This window comes from Salmo salar, chromosome 12 (assembly GCF_965601325.2).
Source record: "Salmo salar chromosome 12, fSalSal1, whole genome shotgun sequence".
In the NCBI taxonomy this organism is placed as follows: domain Eukaryota; kingdom Metazoa; phylum Chordata; class Actinopteri; order Salmoniformes; family Salmonidae; genus Salmo; species Salmo salar.
The window spans coordinates 35,882,249-35,894,007 of record NC_138302.1 but is presented as its reverse complement, the minus strand read 5'-3'; the positions used below and the strand labels follow the sequence as shown (position 1 = coordinate 35,894,007).

Here is an 11,759-nt window from a genome sequence, read left to right as displayed (position 1 = left end):
AGAAAAATAGTTACAACATTTCACATACCATGATATAGATAACTACCATATTTACAGAAATACAACTATCGCATTTCTATTTCCAAGTAAACTTTAATATTATCTTAAAAATAACAGAAAACCCTTGTTTTAGAGCTATTTAGTCAAATAACCAACCACAATCCACAGAATGAGTTATCAGTTGTACCTGTTTTTATTGTTGGATAACGTGTGAGTACAGTAGAGCTATTGTGCATTATCATCTACCCAAAGGACAATCCTCCAGTGTCTTCCGACAAAGGCCAACATTTAGATAGCCTTTTTTTATTACAGGTTTATTATTAATAACCGTTATCTTAAAGAGATGAACAAATACACACACATACAGAGAGGTACACACACTCGCCAAATGTGCAGTGGGAGCATTTGGTCACAGACGTGAGTCAGGAGGGTTCTGGGGGTCTTCTAAGTGCTGTTGTTGTGGCGGTGTGCCAGTAGGTGGCACCACGAGTCACTGGCTCAGGAAGGACAGGGCCGTGTCTCGCTCCTCCACCAGCTCGGCGGCTGTGGCGTCCATCTTGGCGCGGGAGAAGTCGTTGACGGGCAGACCATCATGGATATTCCACGACTTGTTCTGTGGAGAGAATATGGATGAGGATCAAACAGGGGGCTCTTTAGCACATCTCATCCAATCCAGGATCACAACTACAGTACACGACTCCAGTACCCATAATGCTCTGCGTAACACAGTTTTGTCATGATTTTCCGATAGCAAATGAATGTGACAAGTCTGTGTACACTGCTGGCTTGCAATAGTAGGCCTATGTTGGTATAACCTAAACTCTGAAAAGCAGATGCTGGGTAACAATGACTTTCAATAAGCACCCATCGGTAAATGATATGTTCTATTAATACACCTTGCCAGGGTTGATTAGTTATGCCCATAGAGATGCAAGACAGCCCATCTCCTATGTATACAACGGCCTCTTCTGTGACAGAACGAGCAGTGCCATTGAGGGCCATGAGTGACACATTTTGGCAATTCGTAAATAAACTGTGGCACAAGAGCCCTCTATCCATCTCTATGGTTACGCCTTACCTTGATATGAACAGGGAATGAGTAAATGAGGTCTTCGGGGATTCCGTAGGAGTTTCCACCAGCGTACACACCCATAGACATGAACTCACCCTGAAAATGACAACAGGACAAACAGTCAGGCCAGGGACACAGCTTCACAAAAAAAATCCCCCTGCAAATTCACAGGTTTTCCAGAAATCCAGGGAACGTTCGCAGAATTATGCAACCCTATGATATTATTTTTCCACTTAAGAGTACAGCCAATTCAAATTCATTTGTCTGAGACAACCAAACAAAACGCTTTGCATGTTCGTGGATTCTTCCAGAAAATAATGAGCTGTCGTGGTGCTCTGTTCCGAGACACCGCTTTTCAAAATATAAACATTTGAGCAATGTTAGTTGTTTAGCGTTAAATGTTTTGTGTTTTATGGAGTTTGGAGAAAGAAAAAAAAAGTGGGTTTGCTGCAGATCCTTGAAGTCATTCCACCCCACCTCCCAAACACACGGCTTACATCGAGAGTGCCGAACCACCAGTCCCTCATGTGGTCACTGATGGCCTTGGCGGCAGACATGGCACTGGAGAGCTTCCTGGCCTTGATGACGGCGGCACCACGCAGCTGCACCGTCTGCAGGAGACAGAGAGAAGAGGAAGAGAGAGAAAGGGACAGAGGGGGATTTAGGACTGCTTCATTACAACTAAAGGAACAACACGGGACTAAAGAGACTAATAGATTCAGTAAAAATTATTGTATTCAGATAAGAGATTATTAAAAGACGAGATATGGGGTCCAAAATGACACCCACAACCTACGCTCGCTTTTCCATGTGAAGGGACTCATTCAGGTAAGGATCACATATTTATAATACCTATGAGCTACGCATACACAACATAGGTGCAAATAGCTGCTCATAAATATGTATAACTACATTCACAAAGCATTATTTTATATTAAGGATCACACTTATTTTTCTTCAAACTGCATTGTTGGTTAAGGGCTTGTAAGTAAGCATTTTACTGTAAGATCTACTACACCTGTTGCATTCGGCACATGTGACAAATACAATTGATTATGAGCAGTAGTCCAAGCGACGTGTGTAGATTTGGGGTGGAATTGTTTACTTCTCATAAAAGCATGAAAATTGGTACATTTGTACAGTTTGAGGCCCTGAACATTTTCATAAACAAAGCCATACATTTATTTGTATTTTTTTTAAATGGCAGAATAATGCCTTTTGAAGCAAATTGTTAGAATGCCTTATAGTACATTTCTTATGGGAAATTGTGTCAAAATGGGTTAGCTCAGAAGAGCCAAAACTTGAGTTCACTTACAGAGATGAAGTCTCCCTTGAGCCAGCTGTCGTCCTTCACGGCGTCGTACGCCTTCACCTCCTTGCCATGCACGTTGACCATGGCGTGGTGCACGTCGGGGTACTGGGTGGATGAGTGGTTGCCCCAGATGATGACGTTCTTGACTGCGTCGGCGGGCACGCCGCAACGCATCGCCACCTAGAGGCCGACAGGCTGTGATGCAATTCATGGGATTTTGGACCATATTGGTATACCCATTCAATTGTTTCAGATCTAAACTCCAAATTGACTTATAGCTACACCTTATGCACTTCTAGAGATAAGATGATTGACTAGGTTTAAGCAATATGGGAAAAATGCAAACTAGCCAATCATATTGCTCACACTTAATCCTCTCAGATATGCTGAAGTACATAGGGTATAGGGATCCATTTGGGATTGGACATTACATCAAGTGCCTAGAGGCTAGGAACTCGTGGCTTTTTCCGGACGGAGCCTCTTGGCTTTGGCCTACCTGGGAACGGGCCCTGTTGTGGTCTAGACGGGTCAGGCAGGAGAAGTTCTCCTTGGGGATGGAGGGGGCGGACTTGGAGGCAATCAGACAGTTGGTGTTAGCAGGGTTTCCCACCACTAAGACCTGAGAGAGAGAGAGAAACATCAAAGAGTCATCACTCACTCAAACTACAGATTCAGGAACAGCTCAATTTCAGAGTAGGAAACATGAATAGGATAAGTCCTATTTTATTTTTATCTTCATTTTGTGCCATTGTACGTGACTATTTATACATCTAAAAGCATACACTTGGTTTATGAAAGCAGAAAGAGTAGCAGAGGCCTCCCGAGTGGTGCAGCGATCTAAGGCACTGCAGTGCTTGAGGCGTCACTACAGCACCGGGTTACCGGGTTCGATCCGCGACCCGGGAGACCTGAGGCGATCCATAATTGGCCCAGCGTCGTCCGGGTTAGGGGAGGGTTCGGCCGGCCGGCATGTCCTTGTCCCATCGCGCTCTAGCGACTCCTGGCGCATGCACGCTGACACGTTCGCCAGTTGACGGGCGTTTCCTCCGACACACTGGTGCGGCTGGCTTCCAGGTTAAGCGAACAGTGTGTCAAGAAGCAGTTCGGCTTGACAGGGTTGTGTTTCAGAGGACGCATGGCTCTTGACCCTTCGCCTGTCCCGAGTCCATACAGGAGTTGCAGCGATGGGACAAGACTGTAACTACCAATTGGATATCACAAAATTGGAGAGAAAAAGGGGTACAAAGTTAAAAAAAATATATATATATATATATTTTTTTTTTAAGAGTAGCAGTGCAACAGAAACATGAGTCATGACTAAGGGAACAGAAACATGAGTCATGACTAAGGGAACAGAAACATGAGTCATGACTAAGGGAACAGAAACATGAGTCATGACTAAGGGAACAGAAACATGAGTCATGACTAAGGGAACAGAAACATGAGTCATGACTAAGGGAACAGAAACATGAGTCATGACTAAGGGAACAGAAACATGAGTCATGACTAAGGGAACAGAAACATGAGTCATGACTAAGGGAACAGAAACATGAGTCATGACTAAGGGAACAGAAACATGAGTCATGACTAAGGGAACAGAAACATGAGTCATGACTAAGGGAACAGAAACATGAGTCATGACTAAGGGAACAGAAACATGAGTCATGACTAAGGGAACAGAAACATGAGTCATGACTAAGGGAACAGAAACATGAGTCATGACTAAGGGAACAGAAACATGAGTCATGACTAAGGGAACAGAAACATGAGTCATGACTAAGGGAACTACTGACACTTTCTAAATGGCCTATAAATCAACATAAAGATAGATGTCACACACAGAATACATCCCCTTTAAATGAAGGTCAAGCATTAGCTCAATTTAAAGGGATTGCTGTGTGTACGTGAGTGTTACGGCTGCCAGTGCCAATCCTAGAAAGATAACATCTCCCGCCATTGTGGCCCTGAGCAAGGCACTCAACCCCTAAACTGCTCACCGGGTCGCTGCACTGTTTCTGCCTAATGTGGGTACTTGTGTGTGCGTATATCGGAGGGATTGGGTAAAGTAGAACCCACATTTCCATCTGGTATGGATTAATAAAGTACTCTTCTTCTAAAAACACACTTACTTTAGAGGACGGGCATCCAGTTCTTATGTAGCTATATAGAAACCTGCCCATTCAAATTCACAGACATTCCTGGATCAGGAGTAGTGGCCATAGAAGAGGTGAAGCTTTGTTCATCACACTTACGTCTAGTTGTTGCTGCAAACCCGCAGTGGCCAAAGGCCTCCTCATGACACCAGCATGGAGCAGTTTTCATCCCTGGCTTTGGAACCCAGCCCATTAAGAAGTGAACTTGCGCCTATACCATAGAAGTATAAGGCAGTCCAATAAAACTGGCCCATTTGAAATGCGAAAAGGTCAAATTATAGTCTGATTTGACAAAAGGTTTGTATGAATTTAAAGGAAGGAAAGTTGTCAAATCTGTAGTGGTTCATTTCAAAATGTCCTAGAACTGGAGGTATTACATAAAGTCTTTAACATGAATCAAAAATGTATCTCACTAAAATGTTACATCAGTACAACACCTCACAACCTGGCCTTTGCCGTACTGTTGTGCCTTCATGACCCTTGATTATCGTTAGCAATGAGAGCTCTCTCTTTGGTGCGGGGTGTCCCCCCCTCTCTCTCTCTCTATAGCCAGGCTGCTGCTGCTCTGCGGCAGTGGCCCGAAACATGCCGAGTCATAGACACACAGAGGGACAGTTACCCTGACGGTCTTCTTGGCGTACTTCTCCAGGGCGGCACCCTGGGTCTTAAAGATGGCCACGTTGGCCTTCAGGAGGTCCTTCCTCTCCATGCCCTCCTTCCTGGGCATAGAGCCCACCAAGATGGCGGCGTCCAGATCCTTGAAGCCCACTTCCACCTTGTCGGTAGGGATGACCTCTGTGGTGGTGGGTGGGGGGGGTGGGGGGGGGGGGGGGGGGGCTGTTAGTTACCATGGATATTGTGTTGATAGAGTGGATGTAGTTAACGTTTGGTGTTACAGCCACATTTGTAGAGAGATGCATGTTTGTATTGGATTTAGCAATGAACATAAAATTCAGATTTGACATAAAAGCAATACAATTATGATTTTAAGAAAAAATAAAAATAAATAAAAATAAATAATAATAAATTCGATGAGCATAGAATGTCTGCCAAAGTTAGTAAGACAGTAGGTGTGGTGGCAGTTTCTGTTTGGGGTGGTAGCTAAATGTTTAATTTACAGTAATTATACTGCCATTTCAGGATCATCTGGGTGTACATGAAAGCAAGATACAGACAAAGTCTCTGTGTAGAAAAATGGCCTTAGGTCATTTCCGTACACACACACCTTAGCACTCAGTGGCTCCACCTGGCTGAATTTTTTTCTCTATTTTCTTGAAACACTGCCAAATGGTCTGATTTCATAGATAATGTTTGGTCTCTGGCCACTAGTGAAAAACTCATTCCCTGTTTTATCAGGATGAACTTCAATCAGGGCTCACTGGTGCAAGAAATGTCTTGTAACCCGCCTCCCCTATTGTTGCCCCACCACTCCCAGGATTGGCTGGAATTTCCTATAGGGCCTTGGGAACCAACTAATAGGAAGCCTCCTTTCTGATACTCCTTCCCACAGCAGTCTGTTGTGGACCATTCCTACTGCTGTGAAGTTAGGGCTATTGGAAAAGTACTGCAGCAGCAGGGAGGTACACACACACACATACAGTCCATACACACGCAATGCATTTTAAATATGTTTCAGATGGGGGAGGACACAGAATGTAAATCATGCCAAAAAGCATGCCTATGTATAATGTTCTCACTCGTATGTTCTCACAACCAGCCCAGGCAGAACAGAAAAGCATAGCTCACCCCTGAGGAGTGGGAGAGCACAGTCCTGCAGCTCCATCACAACCCCATCCAGAACTGGCAACATGGGAGGGATGTCCAGCAGGACCAAGATGATGGGCTGGAACAGAAACGAAGGCAAAGAGGGATCTGCATTCACCACTGCCAAAAATAAGAGATCTGCCCCTCCCCATGTCAAAAATTCACATCCCATATATAATTCACAGGCTTATGTAACGGCGTCGTTATAGCCTACATGTTACAACAGCCATCTGCCTCCTGTGCTCTCTCGAGGCCAAAGTTGATTTGATAGAGAGAGAGACAGCAGATATAAGTAGGCCTAGGCCGTGTTACCTGGTCCTTGCCAAAGACATCTCCCTTGGCGATGCTGTACAGCAGAGAGTAGGCGATCTGTCCAGCAGCGCCAGTCACCAGCACACGGATTGGGTCGGCCTGCAAAACAACACAAAAACCCCATACTCGTTCTATGCAATCTTCCAACACAGCAGTAATGACCTACATAGCAGGGATAAGCAAATGAAGTTGCAGTAATCGCATCTGACTGCTATGTTGATTAAAATGACAAAACTCAGTGTTGACAGATGGAAACGCACTTTCCATTGCCCATAAAGTGCATTTAGTGATATTTTCCGTGATATAAAGCTAACTGTTGTTTGAAAGAGCAAAGATTAAGAACTATATGTTGGCTATTCTGCATTGCTTTTACATTTTACCCAAGTTATATTCCACATAAGGGGCGCGTTCCTGCTAACGCATGCCAAATCTTACGTAAAATACCTATCCAGGCGTTGTATCAGCTAACCACATCATGTTATAGCAAATCGGTAAGTGGATGACCCAGTGGATGCAACCATTGGTTGATGCACGCAATGCCCATATGTTAGTCAGGTTTCCCTGCTCAGAAGTTGCATGCATCAACCAATGGTTGCGTGCCACATCATCGACTGTCATTGACTGACAGGTTGCTAGAACAGACGTAGTTCGCTGATACATAAAATACCTATCCAGGCGTTGTAAGACCTGGCATGCGTAATCAACGCCTGGGCATAGGAACGCGTCCAATAGCTTCAAAATGGGCGACTCAAGCCGTTCTTGATATCCATTGTCATCAAGGAATGAATGAATGAATGAATGAATGAATGAATGAATGACGATGATGATGATGATGATGATGATGCAATTTATACTAATGCCACGCGCGAAAGTCTGTTACTGCAACAACGTAGCCATAACGACTGAAAAGAGAAGGCACCGCGGCTACATTGTTACTAGTGTGAAAAAGCGGAAACAATTTCCTGATCAGGCACTTTATCTTCTTCATTTCGCAATTGTAGTCTAGAGACTATTAAAAAAAAATCCAACATCCTCATATTCCTTCTCACTGCACAAGATGGCTGGTTGGCCATCTTTCTGAATAACGTTAGCAAACGCCTTCAGGAAGAGATGGTGAACGTTATAGCCTGAAATCTAATCAGACTAATTTTTAATCAAACATTAGATTAACCGATGATGCTAGCTCCCGGCTTCAATGACAAGCGGATACAAAACCCAATTTGATCATCAGCAATGACAAGCATCTGTTTTCCTAGCTAGCTAACACTTTCGATGCATCACTAATATAACAGTTAGCATTAACTGACAGCAACAAAACATACATCTTACCATATTCACTTGAGATAGATGATCTAGTTAAGCCTGCAAACACTGTTCTCCCGCTAGGACTAGACAGAAGGGTCACCTCTGCGCTTGTATTGAAATGGCGCACTGGATTCCTGTCCTGGGATCTGTAGTTGAATATTCACTGATGCTGGTCTTTTTACCCGCCCAAGTCACGAAAAGGAACACATTCCCCATGAACAACTGCTGCAGCCCGAGCGCGTTGTTATCGTAGGCCACGCCCATATAACCTTATATGGACCATACACCTAAAAAACCTGAGTACGGGCGGCGTTCAAATATCTCCTTTTACTAATACCCAGGGGTTGAAAATGTACCCAAACGCCATACTTGAGTAAAAGTAAAAGATACCTTCATAGAAAATGACTCAAGTAAAAAGTGAAAGTCACCCAGTAAAATACTACTTGAGTAAACGTCTATAAGTATTTGATTTGAAATATACTTAGGTATCGAAAGTAAATGTAATTTCAAAAATATACGTAGGTATCAAAAGTAAAAGTTAAAGTATAAATCATTTCCAATTCCTTATATTAGGCAAACCAGACGGCACGATTTTCTTGTTTTTTAAATTTTATTTTACGGATAGTCAGGGGCACATTTCAACACTCAGACATAATTAACAAATGAAGCATTTGAGTTTAGTGAATCCGCCAGATCAGAGGCAGTACGGATGACCAGGGGTGTTCTCTTGATAAGTGCGTGAATTGAAGCATTTTCCTGTCCTGTTAAGCATTTAAAATGTAACGAGTACTTTTGTGTGTCAGGGAAAATGTATGGAGTAAAAAGTACATTATTTTCTTTAGGAATGTAGTGAAGTAAAAGTAGTCAAAAATATAAATAGTACAGATCCCCAAAAAACGACTTAAGTACTACTTACGTACTTTACACCACTGCTAATACCTTGCTTCTTGCTTCTTTCAGCCGCACATTTTGTATAGCTTTTTAATAAATTAACAGACGTTCATCACTCCTCTAGAAGGACTGGATAGACAGTATCCTAGGGATTTTCTGTAGACAGTTATTTGCATTTCTCACTGTAGTCTAATCAATGAATGAAGGAGGATGGCATAGTATTTGCACTGGGCCAAGCTTTTTTTTAAATCTATTTTTAAGAAAACACACATTTTAATCTATACACGTCATTAATCAGATATATTCATTAGAGTTGTGTTGGGATGTTTTTAGTGTATTTTTGGTAGCCTATGCCAAGTTGAATTCAGCCAATGAATTGTCCCAAAGTAGGCCTATACCCTGATATCAATCTATGTTTGGTTTTTACAAATGCATCACACCTACATTACTGCACACAGCATTTTTCTATAAAGATTGAGCATACCGACAGGACTAATGTTCAGCAAATCAAAAACGTGGTTTATAAATGATCTATTAATGGCTTATAATTAAAGTTAATAAGACCGACTATTACATGATGAACAATATTTCAAGCAACGATTCATTCAAACACCCAACAAAAGCCTGATTAGACTGAGTTAAAGCTTGGTTCTATGACTTACTAGTAAGCAACTATTAATGGCCATTGTCTGTAAGATGGAGACACTTCTCTTTCATTGCCTCATTGCTTCATGACCACTGATGAGTGAAAGTGCTGGAGAATATTTGTCCATATTGGTTTAACTTGAAAACCACGTCCTCTACCATTAATACCTGCATCTTTATTTAGTAGGTGGGTAAAATCAAATCCGTCATAAGCCAACTGGTAGCCTAATTCAAACAGAAAATACGATTAATCTTCAAGTAGTAAGTATAACGTCCACCTAACTTTTTCTAATAGAAGACTATTGGAACAAGACGTCTGACTGTAGCCTCCACTGGGGTCAAGAGTGGGGTCATTTGAAGTCAAGTGCAGTGATGTGGCTCTGGTAGACTAGTCACAAGCTGCTTGGCAATAGAACAGACTAAAGTGGCACTATCTTCACAACTGATGAGCAGGCATATTGGCTTTTTTCTAGGGTGGGGGTAGGAACAAGGTTAGGTTTAGTGAATCCAATTTAGTTGGGAAGCACCATAATTCCATCCTTTCTGGCATGTCCCTCTTGGGATACATTCGGAGGTTTCAAAATAACCCGTTTCAAGAACTAAGCCTGTTGACTTTTAACTATAATTCATGTTCACTCTATTTCATCAAGCAACCAGGACCTAACACAGACATGCAGCCTAGTATTTTCCACGGCAGATATAACATGTCACTTAGTTACCTAATATTATTTACCTTTATTTAAGTTGTATATGTCTTATATACAGGATACACATGGTATACACGTCCAACAAAACACTACATGGCTAGAAATGTGATTATTGTTATGCAAACAGATATAAGAACTAATTATAAACTGGATGGTTCGAGCTCTGAATGCTGATTGGCTGGCAGCCGTGGTATATCAGACCACATACCACCCATATGAGAATTTTTTTTTTTACTGCTTGCTCTAATTACGCTGATAACCAGTTTATAATAGCAATAAGGCACCTCGGGTGTTGTGGTATATGACCAATAAACCACGGCCCCTCGTGCTTTATTGCTTAATTAGATCCGTTTCATTATGATTGTGGGAAGTGGACCATTACTGTTACATAATCGCCCGGTGAAAATAGTTTACTTCTCCTATGGAGGCTGCGCCTGTCTGATGCACTGGGTGGCAAGGAGCTATCCATGTTGTAATCTGCAATGAACATCCGCTCACGTTCTTTTTTTGTTCTTTACCTTGTCAGGTCGGGTATTCGATCTTGCAACCTTTCGGTTACTCTAACCACTATTCTACCTGCCACCCTTTACCAAAGCTGCGTAGAGGAAGCAGTCAATGAATGAATGGTGATGGGGTCACACAAACAGGACAGTCCAGCCACAGACAGTCTGTAGGCTACATTATGAATGAGTAGGCCTCAAAGTAGACTCCTCAATTCGAATGTCTTGTTGACTGAGGGATAGCCTACGGATAGATACCACAAAATAGTAGCCTATGAGACTATCATTTTCTAGTCGATAGTGTCCACTACCCAGAAAGAATAGCTGAAGCTTCGGCAAAAACTAATAGGGATCCGAATAAACCAATGTTTCACTAGGCTACCCAATAGGATTTGGTTGGTAAGAGCTTATCGCAGTAATTCAAGACATGTGCTATAGGGAGGAGAGTCAATGTCAAATTTGCAACTGTAGTTTATTCAAAGGTAGCCTTAATATTTAGTTTGAGAGCCCCTTTGTATGCTGTTGCGGTCAAGGAGAAGCCTCTTACCTCCGACGATGCCGCCCGCACCACTATGTACATCACTGACAACAATGTCAACATGGTGAACCCGGGTCCGTCCCCCTCGCTACAGTATGTCCGCCGTCTGTCTTTGCGAGTCCAGCTGAAAATAGTTCAGGGCGAGATTGTCGGGGAGATAAGGACATAGAGAGCGGTGCAACAACCTCAGGGAAACGCGAGCCCCGAGGACGAGAAACGCGCTCCGCTATGCAGTTACACTCGGATCCGCTATCTATCAGTCACCCCCACTCTCTCTCGCACTAGTGTACTTCGCTAATAAGCTTTAGAGGACTAAAATAGATTGACTGCGCCGTAATCTTTTCCCATTAATGATCCCTGTTGCATAAAGTGTAGCCTATCCTAATGATCAAGTCCGGGGTGAGATGACATCACTAGCCTACAATTGAGAACCGCATAGGTGTGGTGTGTTTTGGGGGTCACATAAGGACGCCATAATGTACATATGCAGCAGGAGTATTCATTTTTTCTGCTGCTATGCCCTATATGCTAGCCTATGCCTCTGCTGGCCTGTAGGCTAT

The 11,759-nt window shown here is 42.8% G+C and overlaps 1 protein-coding gene across 2 annotated transcripts; it reads right to left on the bottom strand.

Moving 5' to 3' along the window:
- Positions 1-170: 170 nt before the first annotated feature.
- On the bottom strand, positions 171-11,540 carry LOC106564857 (malate dehydrogenase, cytoplasmic). Of its 2 annotated transcripts, none has more exons than XM_014131322.3 (9): positions 11,209-11,540; positions 6,614-6,712; positions 6,284-6,380; positions 5,157-5,332; positions 2,881-3,003; positions 2,388-2,564; positions 1,570-1,683; positions 1,079-1,168; positions 171-613 (listed from the first exon to the last, which is right to left on the bottom strand). In XM_014131322.3, exons 1-9 carry the CDS (start codon positions 11,260-11,262, stop codon positions 491-493), a joined length of 1,053 nt encoding a protein of 350 aa, XP_013986797.1. In that variant the 5' UTR covers positions 11,263-11,540; the 3' UTR covers positions 171-490. The 2 variants fall into 2 exon arrangements, with proteins under 2 accessions (XP_013986797.1, XP_013986798.1); XM_014131323.3 differs by lacking the exon at positions 11,209-11,540 and adding an exon at positions 7,943-8,102.
- Positions 11,541-11,759: the final 219 nt, after the last annotated feature.

Coding starts and splice junctions, on each gene's coding strand:
- LOC106564857 (XM_014131322.3), bottom strand. CDS start 11,262: ATGTTGACATTGTTGTCAGTGATGTACATAGTGGTGCGGGCGGCATCG. Junction 3,004..5,156: donor ACGCCAAGAAGACCGTCAGG/GTAACTGTCCCT, acceptor TCTCTCTCTCAG/GTCTTAGTGGTGGGAAACCC. Junction 614..1,078: donor CATTCCCTGTTCATATCAAG/GTAAGGCGTAAC, acceptor TTCTCTCCACAG/AACAAGTCGTGGAATATCCA.